Genomic DNA, 21,621 nt, shown 5'->3' with positions numbered 1-21,621 from the left:
CCACAGCCAAAAAAAAAAGGAAAGTAGGTCAAACCTACTTGAGATGTGGGGTATTGTGATGTATAAACAGTGGGGGGAGGGCTTTCAAATTGCTCTGCATATTGATGCTGGCAGGCAGAAGAGTTATCCATGGTGGGCAGCGGTAAGACCTGTCAACCCCGAACAAAGGTTTGGAACTTGACGGGCGGGTGGGGCAGCAATAACCACATTTAATAGACATTTGCCCCATGGAGAGCCCTGACCACTTAAACAGATTAGTCTTCAACCTCTAATCCACATGAAAACATGCCCTTTGAATCATCTGATTGAAATATACTACAGAATCTGCAGATAGTTTGACAAGTATTACACGGAGGCAATGCAACAGGCAGCCTCAAGAACTGACTGAAATCAGTTGTAAACTCCACCTAACCAAATACAAGAGGAAAAAGTGATCGTTCTTCTGTAATTATATGCAAAAATAAAGAGAATATGATTCTGCGTACCGATGTATCCTGAGCAATTTGCCTGTCATATTCGTATTCTGGATTGCACATTAATCTCTGGCATTGTGTCGCGACACATTCAGCGGTGCAACACAGGTGTAACCTCACAGACACAGGTCAGGACAGGTGAAGTTACAGGATGCTGAGATAAAGAAGGTGGAGATGTACAGAGGAGAGACAGCCAGTACATTGGTAGCAAGATGTAGATGTTGGAACTGCCAGGCAGAAGGTGGAGAGGAAGGCCAAAGAGGAGATTGATGGAGGTGGTGAAGGAGGACATGAGGTTTGTAGAGAAGAGGAAGCAGAGGACAGGGGGAGAGGGAGGAAGGTGATCCCTATCGGCGACCCCTGAAGGGAGAAGCCGAAACAAAAAGAAGAAGGCATATATTGTCTTTTGCTAATATATGTTGCCATCGAATCCCTCAGTTGAAGTTATATTTATTCATTATAAAGTTTGGAAAATCCAGTCATGACTGCCGGACACACGTATATGGATTTTATACCAACACTGGTAGCATACCACGATCTACCACAAATGGAAAAGAGAAGATGATTCTGCGTACCGACGGATGCTGAGCAATTTACTTGTCATTCCGGCTCGCCCACCCGCATCCTGCCATTATTGGGGATCAGCTTTAGCAATATTAGTTGACACTAAACACATTCAGCATCGCGCCGCGGCAGCGGCGGCTAACGCCTGAGATTAATGTACAATACAGAGCGAATATGACGAGCCAGCACCGAATCAGTCAGATTTACAGGACGCGCTGCGTGGAAAGGCTTGCCGTGATCCCTCTTTCTATAATAACTCAAGAGGGATATTAAGTGCGGAGTGTTATTTACTGCCTGTAATCAGTAAATAACACGAGGAGCATCGGGGGGGGGCATATCCAAACCAACAAATGGCCTTGTCAAAGCCATTGGCAGCCGCTTCAGTTTCTATTACAGCGGCTGCTATCGCGCCATCACCCCGTCAGAGGCAAACACCATCAACGCTGAGATCCCAAACTCTTGGTTTGTCGGCAGGAGGTGGGGGGTCGGCAGCCGGGGGGCAAACACAGTTGCATAATTATCAGTTCAGTTGTAATGGCTGAGCTGAGGTGGAGCGCTGGTATAATTACTATTAGAGGCAATGATCATTAAGGGGGGAGCTGAGTGCTCATTATCAGTTGGCGCTGATGAGCAGAGCGGGCCAATCTCGCCAGCGCTGCGCCCCGGGACAGGGGGGCGCCGAGCCCTTCAATCATCCTTGAATGGAGCAGCGGGCCTCGGAGTTCGCCGGCAGGATGGAGGAAGTCAAGATGGAAACGGCTCGGCTGACAGCCGCGCGTTGCTCTTCGGGGCTCTCCGAGCTCTTTCCTAAAGCTCCCCCCTCCCCGCCCCCCGTCCTCCTTCTGGACTTACTGGGGGTTTATGCTGAACCACTTTCAATTATTGAACGTAAGCCCGGCGATTTTACGCCGCCGTGTTTGATTTCCATAAGCAAAAGGGGCAAGCTACTACATGAGATAGCGCCTGCCCCACAAGCTGAGACCAGAAGTTTCTGAGCTCATTCCAAATCATCCGCGTTTGATTTCAGGAAGGAAAGACGCACAGCTCATGACCGTTGGGGCCAAAACCGAGCAGGGAATGTATCCAGGATTTTTTAAAGTTAAGTTAATGTAACTTCAAATGAAGGACTCAACGGCACTTTCTACAGTATGTGAAACATTCATATCAGCAAAAGACTGTTTGTCAACCATATGACAACAAACACATTGCGATTGGCTGACGTGTATCATGTCCTCTTCAAACCAGGTCGTAGCCTGTACGTGTGAAAAGCTTGTTCATTGACCCACATTTTTCACTTCTTCTTCTACCATGGTATGTAATAGTCTATTAAGAAGAAGACATTTATTGTTCAAAGTTCAAGGTGGAGGTGGGACTGCACCAAGGCTCAGCTCTGAGCCCCTGCTTGTTTGCCACGGTGATGGACAGGTTGACAGATGAGGTTAGACATGAAGCCCCTTGGACGATGATGTTTGCAGATGACATTGTGATCTGTGGTGAGAGCAGGGAGCAAGTGGAAGATAAGCTTTAGACGTGGAGGTTTGCCTTAGAAATTAGAGGAATGAAGGTTAGCCACAGGAAGACAGAATACATGTGTGTGAATGAGAGGGACCCATGTGGACAGGCGAAGTTACAAGATGCAGAGATAAAGAAGGTGGAGGTGTACAGAGGAGAGACAGCCAGTACATTGGTAGCAAGATGTAGAGGTTGGAACTGCCAGGCAGAAGGTGGAGAGGAAGGTCAAAGAGGAGATTTATGGAGGTGGTGAAGGAGGACATGAGGTTTGTAGGTTTGAGAGAAGAGGAAGCAGAGGACAGGGTGAGATGGAGGAGGATGATCCACTGTGGCCACCGCTGAAGGGAGAAGCCGAAAGAAAAAGAAGAGAAAGAGAAGAAGACATATATTGTCTTTTGCTAATGAAGTTTTATTTATTCATTACAAAGTTTTGAAAATCCAGTCATGACTGCCGGACACATTCCACAAGTATATGCATGTTATACCAACACTGGTACCATATCACCAGCTACCACAAATGGATCAAAATTGGTAACTACTATCGAATCATCACAGCCCAACATGTACATTTAAAGTGAACTTTATTTATTTATTTTATTATTTAAATGATGCCCTGTTGCTACTATTTAAAAAAGTAGAATTTCTGCTGTAAAACTCAAACCAAGCGGGTGAGTTCCCAAACAATGTGAATTTGAGTTTACTTGCTCCTTTTGGTAGTTAGATAGGATCCTGAAATAGGTAGTTCCTCAAAATAAATGATGAAATGAAGTCCATCTTGTCCGTTACTAGGTAAAAACAGACACCTGCGTCACATGCAAAATTATTTTAATGGGGATTTGTGCCTGACGTGGAAAATATAGTTTATATATTCTTAGATGCCTCCGATGATATGAATAGCTTTCAAAAAAGCGGCAGATGATTTCAGAAAAAAAGTCAAGAGGAAATGGCACCCAGTGATCCACTATCGATTTCATATTTTTAGCCAAAAGTCGATCAATAAAAGCCTCTGAGAAGCCGGTGGCGAGCAGCCTAATGTAAGAGTAAGTGAATAACTGTGCGACGCCAGCCCGAGCAGCTGCTGCGACATGCTTCGTGCTAACACCTGCCCTCACAGCTGGAGGGGGCTTCATGGTGCAGCTCTGCCACAGGGTCATGCACCGGACCAAATATACTCACCCCTGATCGTTCACAGTAAATCTTGATCCCGCCGAACGAGACTGTCAAGAAGACTCGCTGCTTGTGTTCGCCTTTGGAACGTGCCGACGAAGCCATTCCCTGCAGGAGAGCGAAAGACAAGACATGAGCAGATGAAAGGAAGTGAGCACAGAAGGAAAGAAAGGGAGCCTTCCTCTCCTGCGACGCAGGTGAGCGGAGCTGGGGGAACGGGTGACAGAGTTACATAAGGTGTGGTATAGGACAGAATGTGCTTTCATGTGTCTTAACGCTCCGATCCCAGGGGAATTCACGTTGCCTTGTGCAGCCAGTTGTATAATAATCGCTGCTCTTTCATCATTGCATCTCTCCGCCTTTTGCAAAAGTAGGTCTCGACGTGAAATACGCCGCTACAACAGCAATAAGGTGAGATTCGCTGAGAGAACAGACCGAGTTGCTGACCGACGTGCGGCATAATGCTGACTGAACTTTCCAACGCTGCCTTTGAAGTTTGTCTTTCCCATGAATCTGAGTAGCTCCTCGCTGATGCGTATGTGAGAAAACAATTAATACTTCCACCGACTTCTTTTTGATGTGACCCGTGCGCACCTTGGAGCTTTGATGGAGCAAAGCCTGAGATGGAAAAGAGGAGTCCCGATGCTTGACAAAAACCTGACGATGGGGTGACCTTCTTGCAGATACAAACTTGATCCATCAAGATGAACATCTATGAAGTGAAAGAGATTCATGTGGAAGGTTGCGGTGAGCTCCATTCCTTGGAGAGGCTGTCACCATCGCCCCGATCAATGTGCGAATGACAGTGCACCCTTTCCCCTACATTGCCAAGGGTACCGTCACTTCAGTTGTTACAGGGCTCCTTCAAAGGTCTGTCCACAGACCTCACAAGATTGTTCACCGGTCACTTGCACTCTGTTGGGTCTGTAGAACAGGTTGGTTCAAGTCAAACTTTCCTCTAGTATGAGCTGCGAAAGGGTTTTTGGAGGGAATGACATTGTCTTTTGACACATAGATTTTACTCTGAAGTTGTAGCGCGAGACGATTGAATGAAAAAAAAAATGTTGTCCTTTATGGTCCTTTATCAGCAGTACATTATTCATATCACCAATTCATAAGGTGGCTCCGACTGCTCCTCGTCAGGCATACAGTGGGCCATTGAGGGTATGGTTTGGGTTAGGTACCGTAATTTCTGGACCATAAGCTGCTACTTTTTTCTCCACAAACAAATCACAGGCTTTTTATTTACCTTAAAGCAGCAGGTGAGATCAGCTGTGGTGTCGGAACTTTGGACACACGGGGGAAAACACATATTTAATGTCAATAAAAGATGTGAGGAGTTCATGATTCAAGTTCAGAACATTGCCCAGTTTGTTTCATGAGTCAGTCTCCATACAGGACCCCGCTATCTAAACTAGTTTATAAGTGATACTTGTGCATTTTTAAGCACCACTGACCTTTCTACGGTGCAAACAGCACCACTGCACCCGCGGTTTATATACCGGATCGTGCGACAAAAACGGAATGTGTTCACTTCTAAGTGGCAAAGTGCTGAAATCTGTCAAAGCGTCGGTGGCAGATGAAAAGAGTTGAAAGAGGGAGTCGTGAATTCTGAACACATCCCGACAATTATTACTTTTCATAAATGTCTTTTCAGCTGGTGAATGAACGGGACTTTTGTATAACTTTTTCTTTGTGTTCACTTTTGTTTCAGTCTATTCTGTTTGTATTGAACATATTACATTTAGCTCTAATTGATAATGAAGTCATACGATTTATGAATCATTTTTGAGCGTGTATGAACAAGACTTCTTTTCCTTCTGAAATTTAGTAGGTGGGGCTTATATTCCGGTGCGCTGTGCAGTCCAGAATCTTCGGTATATACAGTATTTATTTATTTACCTAAACCTAACCCACAACCCACGAACAAAACTTTTTAGGTTTGCTATCAACAACTTAAAAACAGTTGCAGTGTTGCATGAAGATAATAAGTAACACAGTAATAAGTGGAGGTTTCAATTGATGTGGGTTACAGAAACACTGTTTCAGTAGGACTTTACTTTGCCAGAGTGCCATTTCGTGACTACCTTGTCAAGCCACTGCAACATTTATTCCTCGAGTGCACACTAACACAAATGATTCGTTTTCTGTTTTTTTTGTTCTGGTTCTCAAAACAAACTTTGAAAAAACAAGTTGTTATTTTGTTTATTTTGTAGTTTTGGTTTTATTTTGAAAAGCAAATGGTTCTGCATTACATCGAAAGTACAAGAATGAAAGAAAAGTACTGTAAAGTGCTAGGGTTGTGCAACAAATATGAGATATGTGAAGCCCATGGTTATACTTTATTTGTAATCTTAGGTGACAGTGATGACAGCAATTCATTCTGCAGCAGATGAGTATGAAGGTCCTGCTCCTGCAGCACAACAAACATGTCGCCCAAGCAAACAAATACATTGTGATAACAGCTCATGAGAACCCGCCTCACTTACAGTAAATGATATTATCAGTTCCATATGTTTGCTTCAATGAAACAAGACATTGGATATCAATGTCAGTTCAAACCTGATCACTATCTGGAGAAAAAGTGGATTTGCGGATTCTTGTAAAAAGGCATGAGGAAAGAGAGAGATGAAGATAGATGAGAGAGAAGGGAAGGGGAAAGGGGTCAATATTGGTTGTCAATCAGAGATTGGCTTCTGCATTTGGTGGATTAGTACTCAAGGCAGCGAGCGGCGGCTCAATAAGGACCCTGTCCCCTCTGTTATCCTCTGCCCAGATAATAGCTGGTCTCTATTGACTCGAAGCGGCAGCTGGATTGTGACTACCGGAGTCATGCGGAGGGCATTTCGGAAATGTCAGACACAAGCAGGGCAGAAGTACTTCTATTGAAGAGACTGTATACTGTGGACTGGATAAGGGGGCGAGGGGGGCTTGTTCTCTTATAGAGGAATTTGTCCCTCAACCACCTACATCAAACATGTTTGTCACAGTTTCACTCCAACAAAGAAGGACATAAATGTAACGTTGCGTCGGATGAATGTTAGAGACAGCTGAAGCGACTTATTTGAAACGTCGTTCCCAAGGCTTTCCTCCATTACGATGTGACCAAGGGCACGTTTCTCATCAAAAGAGGTGCAAAATAATAAAGCACCCCTCACATTGAATTAATTCTTTTTTGAGCACTTCATTTTCTCTGGATTAATTTTCTCATTAAAAAGAAATGTTTAATATATTGCGCTGGCCAAGATCACGAGGAGCTCACGCTGCTTGAGCCAAACGTCGGTTTGCTAAGTCTATTGGTTTGCAAACTCTGGCAATTTTCCCCATTCATAGCAATAGAGTTTGACTGAATCCATTGCGGCGGGAGAAGCTAGTCATTTTTTTAATTATTATATGGGCGGCTATAAATGAAAAAAAACACATTATAAATGAGAGATAATAAAAAGAGCGCAGCCGAGTTGAAGCTCCAGCACCGTCTTCTGATTAGTTCCTTCTCTTTTTCAAGACTCATTCACTCATGTAGTTGTCACTTTCTTGCGATCCATTCTGGGAGTCGATTTCAAGCTTCTTTCTTTGGAATTTCCCATCTGGGCAGACCACTGCAAGTCAGACGTCTTCACTTGAATCCTCCCTTCATGTTCTCATCCATCAACCTCACGGCTTTTCTCCCTCTTCATCTCCTACATCCTTCATTCAATGGGCCATACTACGGAACACCAGGAGGGCCAAAATCAGGGAATAAAAGTGGAAAGGAAATGCAGAAAAACATACAGAAATAAAAGTGGATAAATTCATATCCACTTCCATGCGTTTCCTCTTGTATGTCCTCATGTTGGTGCTGGTGCTCCATACATTTCTCACCGTTTTCACATAGCCTCCACAAGTTTAGCCCAAATTCTCTACTTTCTCTCCTCAACATCTGAAGCTTCACTTTCACTTTTACTGTACAGTGAGTCGGAAACCTGTTTCCACCCTGCCTGCACTCTCTTCTTCACCATCTCGATCCTGACATTACTTGCAACAACATTCCCCATGTACTTGAGATCCTCTGGTCCTAGTATCTCGAGCCCTTTACTTTTGCTCGATGCATATCACAATATCATCCGCAGACATCATTGTCCATGGAGACTCCTCTTTGAAGTTGTCAGTCAGTCCATCGCAATAGCAAACAATCTGATGTTATCCTCCTGTCATCTTGAATCAATTTAATTTTAATTTTAGCGTCGGGAGCGAGCGTGTTTGCTCAAAAAATATTCGTAAATCATACGATATGTTCGATACAAACAGAACAGACTGAAACAAAAGTGAACACAATTAAAAAGTTATGCAAAAGTCCCGTTCATTCACCAGCTCAAATGACATTTATGAAAAGTAATAATCGTCGGGATGAGTTCAGAATTCACGGCTCCCTCTCTCAACTCTTTTCATCTGCCACCGACGCTTTGACAGATTTCCGCACTTTGCCACTTAGAAGTGAACACATTCCCGTTTTGTCGCACGATCCGGCTCAGAGGGGAGCAAAGGAATGTTATCTGGGTCACAATATCACAGTTTGCATATGCGCCACAAGTGAAACAGCGTGGACTTTGTTGTAAAAATAGCAAGTCGGGGCTGACAAGAGAGGAAGCAAGAGAATATAATTTGGGGGGTTACTGGTTCTGCAGCAGCTCATTAAAAGTTTTTTTTGTGTTTTTTTTTTTTTCCCTCCTGTGGTGAATTTCTTTAGGCGCTTTGGAATTTAAAGCAACGACGCCTGCCAGGTCAATATGCCGTACGCATAATAAGAAGTCTGACAATGTGGCCGTACATTAAAGGGTTCCACTTCACCCAGGGTTTGAGGCAGCCACCACGATGCAGAAAATAACACCCTCAGACTAGTTTGTTCCGTCTGGTCGCTTCATAAGTGAGCTTCAGTGAATCACGCGCGAGAGGAGACAGCTCCCATGACTCACTCCTAATACAGACCTGCCGCGGCTTCTGTCTTCCTCCACACGAAGAATGTCTTTACCTTCAGCTTCATCATGGAGTCCTGGCACAGCTTGTCCCCACGTGCCGCCGTCACCTCATCGATCCCGATCAGCTTGGCCTTGTAGCGCACGCCATCTCCACGGAAACGCTTAATAAGCCCGCTCTCTGTCCTGTCCTGACCTGCAGCGGCAAAGCAAATGAAATAATGAGCTCAAAATCAAAGCGCTCAGAGAGACTCCTGCTGAAGGAAATGTGTAGAGATGCCTTGCAAGAGGAAATGAGATTATTGACGTTGGCCTGAGCGGCCATAAATATTTATAGAACTGTAAATGGAAAGAAATCAGGAGCAGCAACAGACTGGGCTGGAATATTGAACTTGACATCACAGAGTGAACAATGTACCGCGAACACAACTGCTATCTCTTTCTCATTGTATAACTTCAAGTGCATTCATTCACCTGCAGTACAGCCAGGAATGAGTGGAATTCACAAGTGACACAAACATCATGGCGCGACCTTGTCTTGGATGTTTTTGATTTCCTTCTCAGGTGCCTGAAAATATGAGGTTCCGGCAAGGGACCACCTGTCTACTTAAACTGCATCACCTCCAGACGAGCAGCGAGAATGAATTTGAACCCAATTGAAAATAAAACAATTCAAAATAAAAATTATTTTGTTTGTTTTGTTTCATTTAATTTGTTTCTTTTCCAAGATTAAATTCATATTAACAAAATATATTTTGATTATGTACTTTCTACCTATAGTAGTGTTTAAAAAAAAAAAATTCCATAATAAATAATGAAATAAATAATTCAACAAAAGAGATAAAAAATACAAAAAAAGAAAAGAAAGAATAAAAGAGTGTGTCTGAGCATGTATCTTCAGGATATTGTTCTGCTTTCTAATTCTCAGGGCCTGAACACAGCACACCTTTTTTTAAGGCAGTACAGGACATTTTGCCATTCTAAGCAATATAAATTAATCTTAGCGGTTTTGTTATGAGATAAATTTTATTATTTTTCAAAATAGATAAATAAATAAATAAAATAAAATAAAATAAAAACCCTCTTCCACAGACAATAGCTGTCCCAATTTTCATCAATACTTTGGAAGTTTCATCATTCACTGGTGACATATACAAGCCGGATTTGTATTATTGATTTTTTTCAACACACACTTGCGTTCTCTTGTCATAATAAACATCTGTATTCATCATAAATCTTCTCTTGCCTCATCTCTTTATCTTTTTTTTTTTTTTTTTTAAATGAAAGCACTGTATTGCTTTTGAATCATTTTGCTTCATATAATAAAGTACAACACATGATGCCAACTTCATATATATATATAATGCTATTGGAGTTAAGATGGGGAAAAAGAGAATAAATCCACCTCTCCACCTGTAAACGTCTTGTTATCCTTTAGAAGGTCAATACAGTTGAAACACCAAACTCTGTTAAATGAACGATCAATGATGTAATTGGTCCATTGATAGTCCACAAGAATGTTAGTTCAGTCCAGAAACATCAATGTGGTGCCGCACAGATGAAACAGTCAGTGCAAACCTTCACTGAGTCAGATTCTCTATCTACAGCATTTGCTTAGACCTTTGAGGATCTCACTCACGTCGTTTGGTTCAACTGTTTTGAATGCAATATTTTACATTGTGACAGTCAATGAACATGAATTCATGCTAACTCCATCGTGCAATGAAAGACTGGGGGTCCAACCCTGCACCCACGGTTCCCATGGGTGCTCTTGCTGGGGTTTCTACACTTGAATAGCTGCTATTGGGGGGAATCATCTCGGTCGAGCGCTCGCTCACAATCCACCCGGCGCTCCCTGGGTGATGGATGTTGGGCGGTGGCTGGATGGTGGGGAGCGTGTGTCTGGATGGCCTCTGGCTCTGCGCTCGCTCTCGCTCCTCCCCCCCTGCAGATAATTCCATCACACTGTGCATTGGCCCAAGAACCACCTTGACACTGACACCTTTCTCATTCTGTGTTGAATGGTTTGGAGAGCCGGGGGGCGCCACGTCGTACGTCAATGCGTGACGTATAAACCACCCCCATATTATCCACGCAACTACAAACTCCCACATTCACACAGCAGACAGAGAAGCCTTAAAAAAATGAAGGTTACCAGCACCTTGGAGAATTTAACAGTTCTCAGGCTCCTTACGCGTTCAATTCTAGGTCAGCAGCCTGTTCGCTGCATCAGTTTACGGCTCATTGAAGTGGCTGGCTGAGCTTTGTGCGGGACTTTAATGGATGTTGCCACTACTCCAAAACAGGCGTATTCCACCCTCCAACATGACTCCAGCTTCATTTATTACATCACTAATAGAACTCTGTCCAAACATTTTCTCCCAAATATAAAGGAGGGAATTTTGAGGTGACATTAACGGTGTGGAGAAAAAAAGAATGTTAGGCTTGTGTACGCACGCTCGCTCACTAATTCATGAGGGTGCAATTCTCCAAAGAGGGGGAAGGGCCTCGGACGCCAAAGTCATTAAAGTCTCAGCAAGAGGATGTCGAATCTTGGTCTGATTCTGACTTGTTTCCGTGCCAAAGCATCGTGATTCTTATTCACAGATGGTGAGCGCATTGAAACCAAACAGTTAAAAGTAAGTTTCGGTCCACAAGCAGTAAGGTCCTGTAACTGTAACTGGTGTAACTGGTACTGTCTGAAAATTATCACAGCATTTGCAAAAGATTCAAAATGATGCATCGCCTTTCAACGGTTGTCAACTGTATGTGGCTCGAACTGCGCCAAAGCTTGCCGCAGAAGTGGCCCACATATTTTTGTACCGCACCCTTGAGTTGATGCACGTATGCCCTGGGCTTTTATCTAGTTTGTCTCGATAGAAGACAACTTGTGATGGGTAGATGAGGTACCATATATCACAGTATTGCACGGTTGATGAAACAGTGTCATGATTTTCAGTGACCACTAGATGGCGCTCTTGGTTTCGAATAGATGTAAGGTTGCATTGAATTAGTTGTTCAAGTACAAACATTTTACAGCAGTCAGTGCCATCTGGTGGCCTCTGAAAACCAGGGCACTGTTTCATGAAGCCTCATCTACCCTTCAATACTGCGTCATGAAACCTCATCTAGCCATCGCTATAGGTAACTCAGGACAGAATTTCCCTCAGCACCTCTGAGCTCTGTAGGGTGTTCAAGCTCACTTTGGAGGGGGAGGAAACACTTCAGGTACCTGCTTCACTCAGTTGTTTTCTCATCTCTTAATATTCCATGTCACTTTCCAAATAGTGCTCTGTAAAAACAAAGCGGTTTCTCCCATCCACAGCAATCCACTGAGAACAACCTTGGTGCATGAAGCTTCAGTCACAGCCACAGTAATACTAGCGTAGGAGCATAAAAAATGGTGGAAGGAGACGTTGGTGTTTACCAACAACCAGGGTCAGCTTTTACAATGAGTCAACAGTGAACTAGAAATTGTCAGAGACATGGGAGAGTGACCATGGTCGCGCTAAACAGTCCAAATGCATGCTACAGTTGTGCGCCGGCGTTGTGAAGTGGCAACATGAGGAGGGAGAACCGAGGCAGTGGACTTTGCATTCAGTTGCTCCTCTTACCTGTCTACATGGCTCCAAACAAGAAGATGGATTTTACAGTTTAAACCCCTGGAAACCCGTAACACATGAAGAAAAACATATGAATATAAATTCTCCTCACCTTGCAGTAGGAAGTGTTATGTATATTATTAAAGCCAAAGCGTGAGATTCCACTATCAGAGCTTCTTCATCCACTTCTTCAATGATCTTCAACAGTTGTAGTACCAATGTGTTATAACACACCTAATATGCAATGATGGTTGCACCCTGAAAACAGAGCAGTGGTATATATGCGGAGATAAGTAGTATAAAGTATTTGCCTCAGATGCCGCCGACTCAAACTGCCTTTATTATACAACATAAAACTGAGCTGCTCCAGTTGCATCAAAAAAAAAAACGACTGTTGTAATTCGGCGTAGCTCTCACCGACAAGCTTTAACCAGATGTTCTTTGCCATTTGTTTCTTTCCACGCGGCGTGCCAGTTCTCTTAATAACACTTCAGCAGAGATTTGGAGGTTTATGCGCAGATCTTAGGGAAGGAAAACGTAGGGCCTTGCATACCCAATGAGAATCTTGACACAGTGGCATAACTCGTATGCTACGTGCTCTGGGTTCAGATCAAGACAAGCGAGTGCGGCGCTGTATTTGAAGACTAAAGGGCTGCGAGGCATGCTGTTTCATGTTGCTACACACCAAGAAAGGGGAAGAGAAGGTGTGGGTTGTAAAGAGGAGTGACACAATCTCCCCTGGCTGTCCGGGATTTACAATTACACAGGGTCGAACGGCCCGTCTCCCGAGTCCAGAGCTCTGAATTTGTCTGACAGAAAGTGGCCTGCAGGATTGCGGGCTGTTAGCCTGCATCTGGGTGCATCCAAACATAGCACCACATGCCTGCCACTCGGGAATCCTGGGAGTCGGAGATCTGTCTGGAAGAAACACAGCCTGTGCCGGACCTGAAGAATTCCCTACCTGAGACTCAAACCCTGACCATAGAGAGACAATTACCGCGATCCCTGTTTCACGCTGTTTGAGCTCTGCGTTCGCAGCTTTAGCTCTCCCACCAGCCTAGAATGGGGACAGTGAAGGGACAGATGGCAACAGATGGAGAGTCAGAAGTGCCCCTCCAGATATACTCACTTGGCAGCGATGGACTTTTTGTTGGGGATCTTGTCATCATGTGAGCTTAACCTATTACCTTTTGGAGTGAGTATCCACTCATCTCATACCGTGAACGTCTGCCAGCAGCCCACACTCCCGGCTCACATCCGTCCACTGGTGTGTTAGCAATGCGCCTGTTAATGAGGCTTTTCTTAACCACAACTTAAATCAATATTCATTCATATCGCTTCTCACACACTTCAGGAAAAACCTTGTGTAATGGCAGTTCCGAAAAAAAATTCGAAATCTTTTTTAAAGTTTCCAGAAAAATAGGAGGATTCATTTAAACATGGAAATTGTGTATGTAAATGTCCACAAAGCGAGCGTCTGGCCAGCGAGGCGAGCTGTATGTTTTAAGCTGCAGAGCGGAGAATAGATGTCTGAGGACGACAAATCTGTCCACGCCATCTGTCTCGCTCGCGCACGCAAAACTCTCATAAGCTGCCGCAAACACACTGACACACATTTACCAACAGCAGCACGTGTTTCCCGGGACACTGACGCTGGTGGGGTCACGTCCCAGCACGGCCACTGATCGGAGGGTTTGTGTTTGAATAGTCGGAACCATCATTGTAGTGGTCGGAAAATTGACTGTGTTAACAGGTAACTACTGTATCAGGGTGTGTCACAGAAGACTGCGGTCATTTTTTCCATGTCCTTGAAAGTGGCTGCCAATGAAATGTTTTATTTATCCTGAATCGGTTGCCTCTTCTTAAATAAAGCCATCCCTCGGTTGCCACTGTTCTGTTCCGGAACTGTGAAGTCAAAACCACCTATTCATTTGAATATATTTATAAATATGAATCATCCCCATGGTCTTTAAAACCGTTCCCACGCTCTCCCTTCCTCAAACATGTCAAGGCCAGCATCTTCCTCTGGTGCTTCAAAATAAATCCCTATTGTTCATAGAAGCCCACGACATAATGACAAATATTCCATGTAATCTTTGTCATACATGCAAGAAAAAGTGAAATGAAATGTTTTAAGGTAAGTTCTGGTACCTACTCAACCACCAGCAAACACTTCCTGAGACACACTAGTTCCCCGTCCATAATTCTGTGTTTTTCTTTTGTTTTTGTTTTTTGTTTTCAAAATTCAGCCGCTGAAAAGATTCAGCCGAAATTGGTCCAAAAGTGCATTTTCATTGTTCATACAACATGGGCGAAACCAGTTGTTGTGATGCTGCTGCAAAATGGACACCACCAACAGTTCGGCGGCCTGGAGTTGTTTCTGAAAAAGGCCAACGAAGAGTGGTACGTAAGATGTGTAAAGCTGCATCTGCAAAGCGTTTCTCTCCGTTGCACTTGCTGGAAAACTGTGCACAAACACAGGTCTTGGCTGCATATCGCGCTACGTGCAAACTCCTTGTGACAGTCAGGTCACAACAGTGTGTCTCGATCGCAAGTATTATATGTATTCTTGCCCCTGTCAAGTCACTAACCACAGAGAGCATCTCCTTTGATGCCTTTATAGCAGACAGTATGCCATGAATTGCAGCGGACCATGCACGTCTAGTGGCGGGCCACAGGACTGCGGCCTGCAAATGGCCTGCAGGTCACGGGTTTGAGATCTTGACCATAGTGAAAACAATGACAAGTACGCTTTTTTTTAGAGTCTTCATTTGTAATAGGCATATTATAAAAACACCTTTCTACACCTGTCTTTGTTGTCATAATCCTATATATAAATGTAAAATGCTTGTGACTTAAATGCACTTTTTTATCTTTGGACAACCAGTTAGAACCACTACATGATTCATGAGTGGTTTAACCTTTTGAATTTTTAAATGTCAGAGCTACATGATTGTTTTCATAATTTTGTTATTGATTCATTATTTGAAGATTGAATGGTACTTTATGTGACTGCATTGATTTTTCTGAGTTAAGCTCACAGTCAGAGCCATAAATGTTGTTGTGCAACTGATAAAATAGTTCTTCTAGTGTTTTGTCTTTCAGTTTCCGTCAAGAATTATCATTTCATTGCATCCCTAGTAATAAACTCTTGTTGAATTATACGGAAACACTGTGATCTAGAGGCTGATTTAATTTGGAATATGTAGACTTCCACCTATAAATTATTCATTTCATACCGATTCACGCTGTATATAGTAATGCAGCAGACCTGATGTGGCCCCTAGACTTTGAGTTTAAAGACAATAAAACCAACCCTGTATCAGCAGCCAATCTGGTGTGAGACATCACTAGAATTTTGCCCTCAGGCTGAGGTCAGCACAGTATTAAATAGAGCCAACTAGATCTACTTTGTTTACCCCAAATCTCAATTCCTGCTTCTAAAATCAAAGCATAACTTGGCCGACCGAATGGCATTCCACAGTGAGGAAGAGTGATGAATTGGCTTTATGTCTTGCTCAAGGGCCAAAGGGAATTGAATAGGATCTGTTGAAAACGGACAAACACACTTTCTCCGTACGTATGTGATGACCTGGATACTTGATCACGTCCTTCACCTGGCAACTATCAGGAGACACCTGACGGCATCCATTTGCGTGGGCCCATTTCCATTTATATGGACCTAAATAGCGACTTGTAGCGGCGTCCCCTGCAGCACAAGTGATTAACATGCTAAAGTCAGTGCGCGCTGATCGCCCGCCTTTGATGAGCCGCGTGGCCACGTGTGTAATAGCCCCCTCGATTTGCACTGCCCCCTCCACTTAACTCAAATCGATGGGCGCTCCTCCAGCACGGCCATTTATCTGAGCGTGCCGACGGAGACGGTGAGGCAGCCGCCGAGGACCCGGGCGGACAGCCTCGTTACGGAACCCAGATTTACAGGAGGCGCTGGAGTGCCTATCTGCGTGGATGACAAAATTTGTAAAAGAGATCTTGAAGAGTGCGACGGCAAATGAGAAAGTCTCCTCTTCTCCCCACAGTCCTCACCGCTCTATCGCTTCCTCCACCTCAGCCAGTTCAATCCCATTTCAATCTCCTGGCGAACACTTCGTGGAATGCCTCGTGCTATTACATCACTTATGTTGTTCATCAAAGCGACAGGGTGTGAATTACCCTGTCCGTGACACCTAAATCATGCCGCTACCGAAAACCCCGAGGCTGCAGAGAATCGCTGTTACGACAACTGGAACCCTGAGATGAGATGGGAAGCCTGTGGGCCTGCGTGTCCAAGTGTTTCTTCACTCTGTGGCTTTAATTCTTCCCAAACATGGCTCCCAGTAAGTGTAAAAACTTGCTCGTGTCTTATTTCATTTTGGACCTTCGCTCCAGATGGCGCTTCCATTGTTCCAAGTACTAAGACCCTTTAACAGAGCTGAGTCAGAGTCGCTGAGGGTTTTTTTTTTTTGCTTCACAATCTGATCCCTCGGTTTGGCTGATGAAATTCTTCCAAAAAAAAAGAAAATCTCAGTAGAGGCTGCCATGAGTATGGTGGTATTGAACCATACCATGCTGGTTACATGGAAGGGCCAGAGGGTGCTGAAGCCTATCTCACCTGACATTTGGTCAGAACCATTGTCAGTCCGTTTCAGGAAACACGGCGTCTAAAGACAGTGGCACAGTCAGACCTGCTGTCAATCTAGAGTCACGACTGTCTGGACTTGAAGTTGGGAATCTCTCCAAATCTGCCCTCCCTTTTTTTTAATACTCACTCCGGTCAGCGGGGGCAGTACAAGCATAACTGCCGTTTCAGGTTGACTAATTTTACAATACAGATGTAGTCACAGGTAGACACCCACCCAGCCAAGGCTCACCGATGCAGTTGTTGAGTTATTTTTTCCTCCATATACTGAGAAAAAAAACTTGTTTACTTGCTCAATTGTTCCCACAAACAATAAAACTCCACCTGCTGTGCATCCCCACGAGAACTCATCCACCTCCCATGGCAAGTCCAGAGCCTTTTACCAAAAGTGACTTCGACCCCAGGGGATAGTCCATCATGTCAGCCTTCCTAAGGTCCGGGCACTAACCAAGGTCTGCCTAGATCAGACCAGTTATTTTAAACCATGAAACGTTCTTGGACAAAAAACGTTTTTTTTTACATACATGACTCTTCATCCTTACCTTTGATCCTCCTGGACTCCCGGCGCTGGCTGGTTTTGACACCCGGTTGGATCTCGGCCTCCGCTGACATCCTCCACTAATGAGTCCCTTGTCCTGCTCACAGCAGATCCACCATTGGTCAGCGGCACTCTAGCTATTCCCCCAACTCCAAGCGTCCAAATCCCGCCTGCTGCTCTTTTTCACACCGAAATCCCTTCCAAACACATGAGGAGAAGTCTCCGCAGCGATTAAAGATCCGGCATTTACAACCATCCGTCCTCACTGGCCCATTGTTTTGAAGTGAAGCTCAGAGCCGGGGGATCCTCACAAGAGCAGATTTGACATCTTCTGAAGTGGACCTGTGTATCTCTCCGTGAAGGTCAAGCATCACATGGTACACTGTTGCTCTTTGCTGAAGGTCCACCTATGGCTCAGGACTAATCCCCCTCAGGGGAGGCAGGGACATCGATTGAATCAAATATTGTTCTTCACAGTGTGTCAGAAGTGGATCTGGAGCTTCGGTGGAGTACTTCAGATGCTGCCCGATAGCCCATCACGGATGCTCAACCCTGCAAGAAAAGAACACTGAGGTTATGGATAAGAAAGAAGAGGGGTTCTTTTCTGAGCAATGCAGAATGCTAACAGACACCTGAGCCGAGAGAGTGGAAGGATGGCTCCTGGTTTCAGGTAACCTTTTCAAACATCTGTTTTCGCCCTGATGAATTGTCCCTCTGCTAGTGACCTCATGTTTTTAGATGCTGTTTTTCCTCCTCTGCACACCTGATCAGCTAATGGCGCTTACCTCCTGACATCCCCTTCTGTCTTGCACTTGGACTTGGAATTACTTCAGCCCCTCCTTCTTGTGGGTCATTTGTCACCTTGCATTGATCCCTAATTATTCCAGAACTGGGATTAATCGGCCTCGTACGGCGGGAGAACCAGTCTAACAGCCTGAGGGACGTTTCACATCGAGTCCAGTTCACCCCCTGCTGTGCAGCCTCGCACCTCTGCGCCTCACACAATGTCCTTTTTTAACTCATTTGGAGGTACTATGAGCAAAACTGCACCAAACCAAAACAGTACCAAACAAGAGGAGCCATCATCACTCTGAAGTCAGCTCAGATATGAAGTAACGCCTGACCTCCACCAAGGCTTCAACTGAACGTGGTGTTTCTCACAGAGTGCGTTTTCATGTTCACTTTTGCAAGAAAACACGGTCTTTATTTATCCACGCTTCTGCAGTTAAAAGAAGTGGCAGAGATCACCAATGGTTGAAATCCAGATCCAGGCGTCTGAATGACTCGCTGTTCTCCTCATGAAGCGCAATGGCACATCATTAGAATCATGTTTAAAACTAGTTCACTATCATTCAACCAAACACGTAGTCCTGGTCTGCTGCGTCGTTCACTGACTCACGTTCTCTGTCTTTAAACGCGTGCCGGTGAAAAGAGATGAACAGATACTGTTTGTCACGCTGCTTATGTAATTTCCAGCCAGGTCATATGTTGTGAGCGTTGAAAGGGGCCACCAAACCCAAAGAAAGGAGGGTACGAGAAAATTACAGATAAAAATCAAGTGATGACATTATGAGTGACTATGAAATTACACTTTAAATATGCACAGAAAATGTTTGATTTAATTTAAACCACATTCCATTTAAAGTATCTCGATGTGTCATACATTTTAAAATATATTTTCAAATCGAAGTATTTTAAGGGACAAGAAATACTCCTAAAATAGTCAGTGGAAAAGACGAAAAATAAAGAAATACAATCAAACAAGAAAGTTAAGTTTCAGTTGCATCATAATGAACAGTTTTATAGTTTTACTCTGACTCCAGGAGGGCCACATAAATCCAGTCAGAAGGTCGCACTTTGCCCAGGTCTGATCTAGCGCCAGTCCAGCCTGAAACAAGCACCTCACTTCCCAGGACGTCGGGTGTCAAGTCCAAGATCAAGTCCAAAACCTGGGTTGTTTGTGTTCCTATTTTGGACTTTTGAGCTGAATGGACTTTTTTGCGAGAGACACTGGTGTGAACGACCCTAAAGGATAAGCCACACAAGAGCCCAACATTAAAAAAAAAAGCTAACACCTTGTATTAGAGAACACGTATTAACTATTAATAAAGAAATTACTTGCTTAGCGTTTAACGTTTGTTGACCGCTCCTGGGTAAAATGTCGACACTAATAATCACTTTACAGTAAGTATAAGTCTATTTACGGTAATATTTGCTCCCTAATCTAAAGTGTGACTAAAAAATATACTGATATTGACGCACATTTCAAGTGGATTTTGACCGTAACTGAGCCACTGAGACTGAAAGAAAGCTAGACGTTAACCAACAACACTACTCCAGACACGTGGTGCGCCAGCTGCAAATCCTTGATTGACCTTATACAAAAATGAGGATGTATAATCCCGCTGAAAAACAAACACTAACAGATTTTTCTCGGACCAATGAAAACAGGCAGAGTGAGTAATCCTCCGTAGTTGTTTTTCAATTGAGCTAAACACTGTATTTTGAGTGTGTAATGTATAAAGCACCTTGCACTCCTCCTTCAACTCCCTTCCAACAGATCATTCCAGCTTCATCGCCAGTCCTCCACCTGTCTCATGGTCTAGACATGAAGGTCACCATGGTGATATGTGGAGGGCAAACAGCCAATAAATTGGTGCTGGACGGGTTGAGCATAAGTGATGGTGAAGGTGTTTTCCGTGCCACCAAGGATCACATCAGGATGTAATTTTCATTATGCTACGGCGGAGATGTGCTTCATTGTGCTCCACTGAAGAGCAATTCAAAATGAGATACAGCTGCTTTTCCGATACACTATCTAGGTCACCCAGACTCCTGAATGTGCTCTGTGTCGGAGCAGATCCCACTGTCTCCTACGATTTGGGTCACAGTTAACAAACATCACTCCTTACTCCAGCGACTCTCAAACGCAAAGCACCACCTATACTTGAGAATTTCTTTAATTTCCCCATATTTGTTGAGATCAAAAGTCGTTCCTAGCGTCTGTTTGATTCGCTGATGCTTTTATTGGAGTTCACATATTTGGTCACGACTGGATGTCTTAACCATAATTGGCTCGGTAAACAAAAAGCAGGCATGCTGTGAGGCAACGTGGCATCCTCCATGAGCACATCCATCATGCAAGATATTGATTTTGTTGGGAAGAATGTGATGTGTTTTACGTCGCAGGAGGCAGAGTGGGTTGCTACGAGATACATCTCTTACAATTCTGGTTTATTGGGGGCGTTTATTCTTGTGCTGCCTGTCATTACTCTCAAGGTGGTGAAGTCACCGTCTGGAGATGGTCGACAGGTTATGCCTTCCTTCTATGTAAGACAGCTCATGTTCGTGTACCAAGTGTAATGATACATACAGAAACCTCATTGGGAAAAAGGTTGCCTATACAGATGAATTATAAAGGTGTGACAAGGCATCTTAGAACAGACAACCATGTGGTGGAACTAGCGCTGAAACGTTCAGTGAAAGAACCTGCCCTTACAGGCAGGAGTGAATACCACATATAGGGAGGTGACTGACTGATCTCTTTTGCATCAGACAGTTGCCTTAACTTGAATTTGGAATTTCTAGTCTGCAAACGTCAGAGGAGTTTCTATTTGAAGAATGGGCACCAAGGAAACCATAAACTTGATCCCTGTGGAGGCTCGCCCCTCCTAGGTTTTGGTCTTAACTCGGTCTCGCATCCTCTAAGTCTTGGTTTTGTCCCTGTCTTGATGTGCTCTGGTCTCTGCCTTGACTGTGGCTCACATATACACTCGGTATCAGTGTAGAGATTTGTGCCAAACTCGAGGCTAAATGCCGCTTGCCAAGCTGCTGTATGTTATTTTCGAGTGCACCAGAAAGTTCCTTCCAAAAAAAGATGACCTACAATCACATCAATGAAAAAACATTCTGTGGTTATTATGTATTTAGACACAAACTGAATATATAACCAAATATAATATACATTTTGCTCGGCCTGTGACAAGGACTGTGTTTCATATTGTGAATTTGGCTTGTTTTTGATGGTGAAAATTTCAAGGTGGCTGACCATGGAAGTCCATACTACTAACTAATATTTTCCCACGTTGCTTTTTTTTTATCATATTCTCACTCTCAGGTCATCAAATATCGACTATTGTGGACTTCCCAGAGTGATGCTGAAGCCTTCCGCGGT

The 21,621-nt window shown here is 44.0% G+C and overlaps 1 protein-coding gene across 1 annotated transcript in view; it reads right to left on the bottom strand.

The window, feature by feature from the left end:
* The window catches only part of LOC128769768 (complement component C8 beta chain-like), a 57,983-nt gene that overhangs the window by 19,838 nt on the left and 16,524 nt on the right, over positions 1-21,621 (bottom strand). The window contains exons 2-4 of the mRNA XM_053883743.1: positions 17,452-17,999; positions 8,725-8,864; positions 3,726-3,824 (exon numbers count right to left, since the gene is read on the bottom strand). Of these exons, the coding sequence (XP_053739718.1) occupies positions 3,726-3,824; positions 8,725-8,864; positions 17,452-17,521 (309 nt within the window). The 5' untranslated portion in view covers positions 17,522-17,999. The remainder of the gene's footprint in view (positions 1-3,725; positions 3,825-8,724; positions 8,865-17,451; positions 18,000-21,621) is intronic.

Source organism: Synchiropus splendidus, chromosome 13, assembly GCF_027744825.2.
Source record: "Synchiropus splendidus isolate RoL2022-P1 chromosome 13, RoL_Sspl_1.0, whole genome shotgun sequence".
Classification (NCBI taxonomy): Eukaryota; Metazoa; Chordata; class Actinopteri; order Syngnathiformes; family Callionymidae; genus Synchiropus; species Synchiropus splendidus.
Note: the sequence above shows the minus strand (reverse complement) of the source record. Positions and strands in the feature narration are given on the sequence as shown.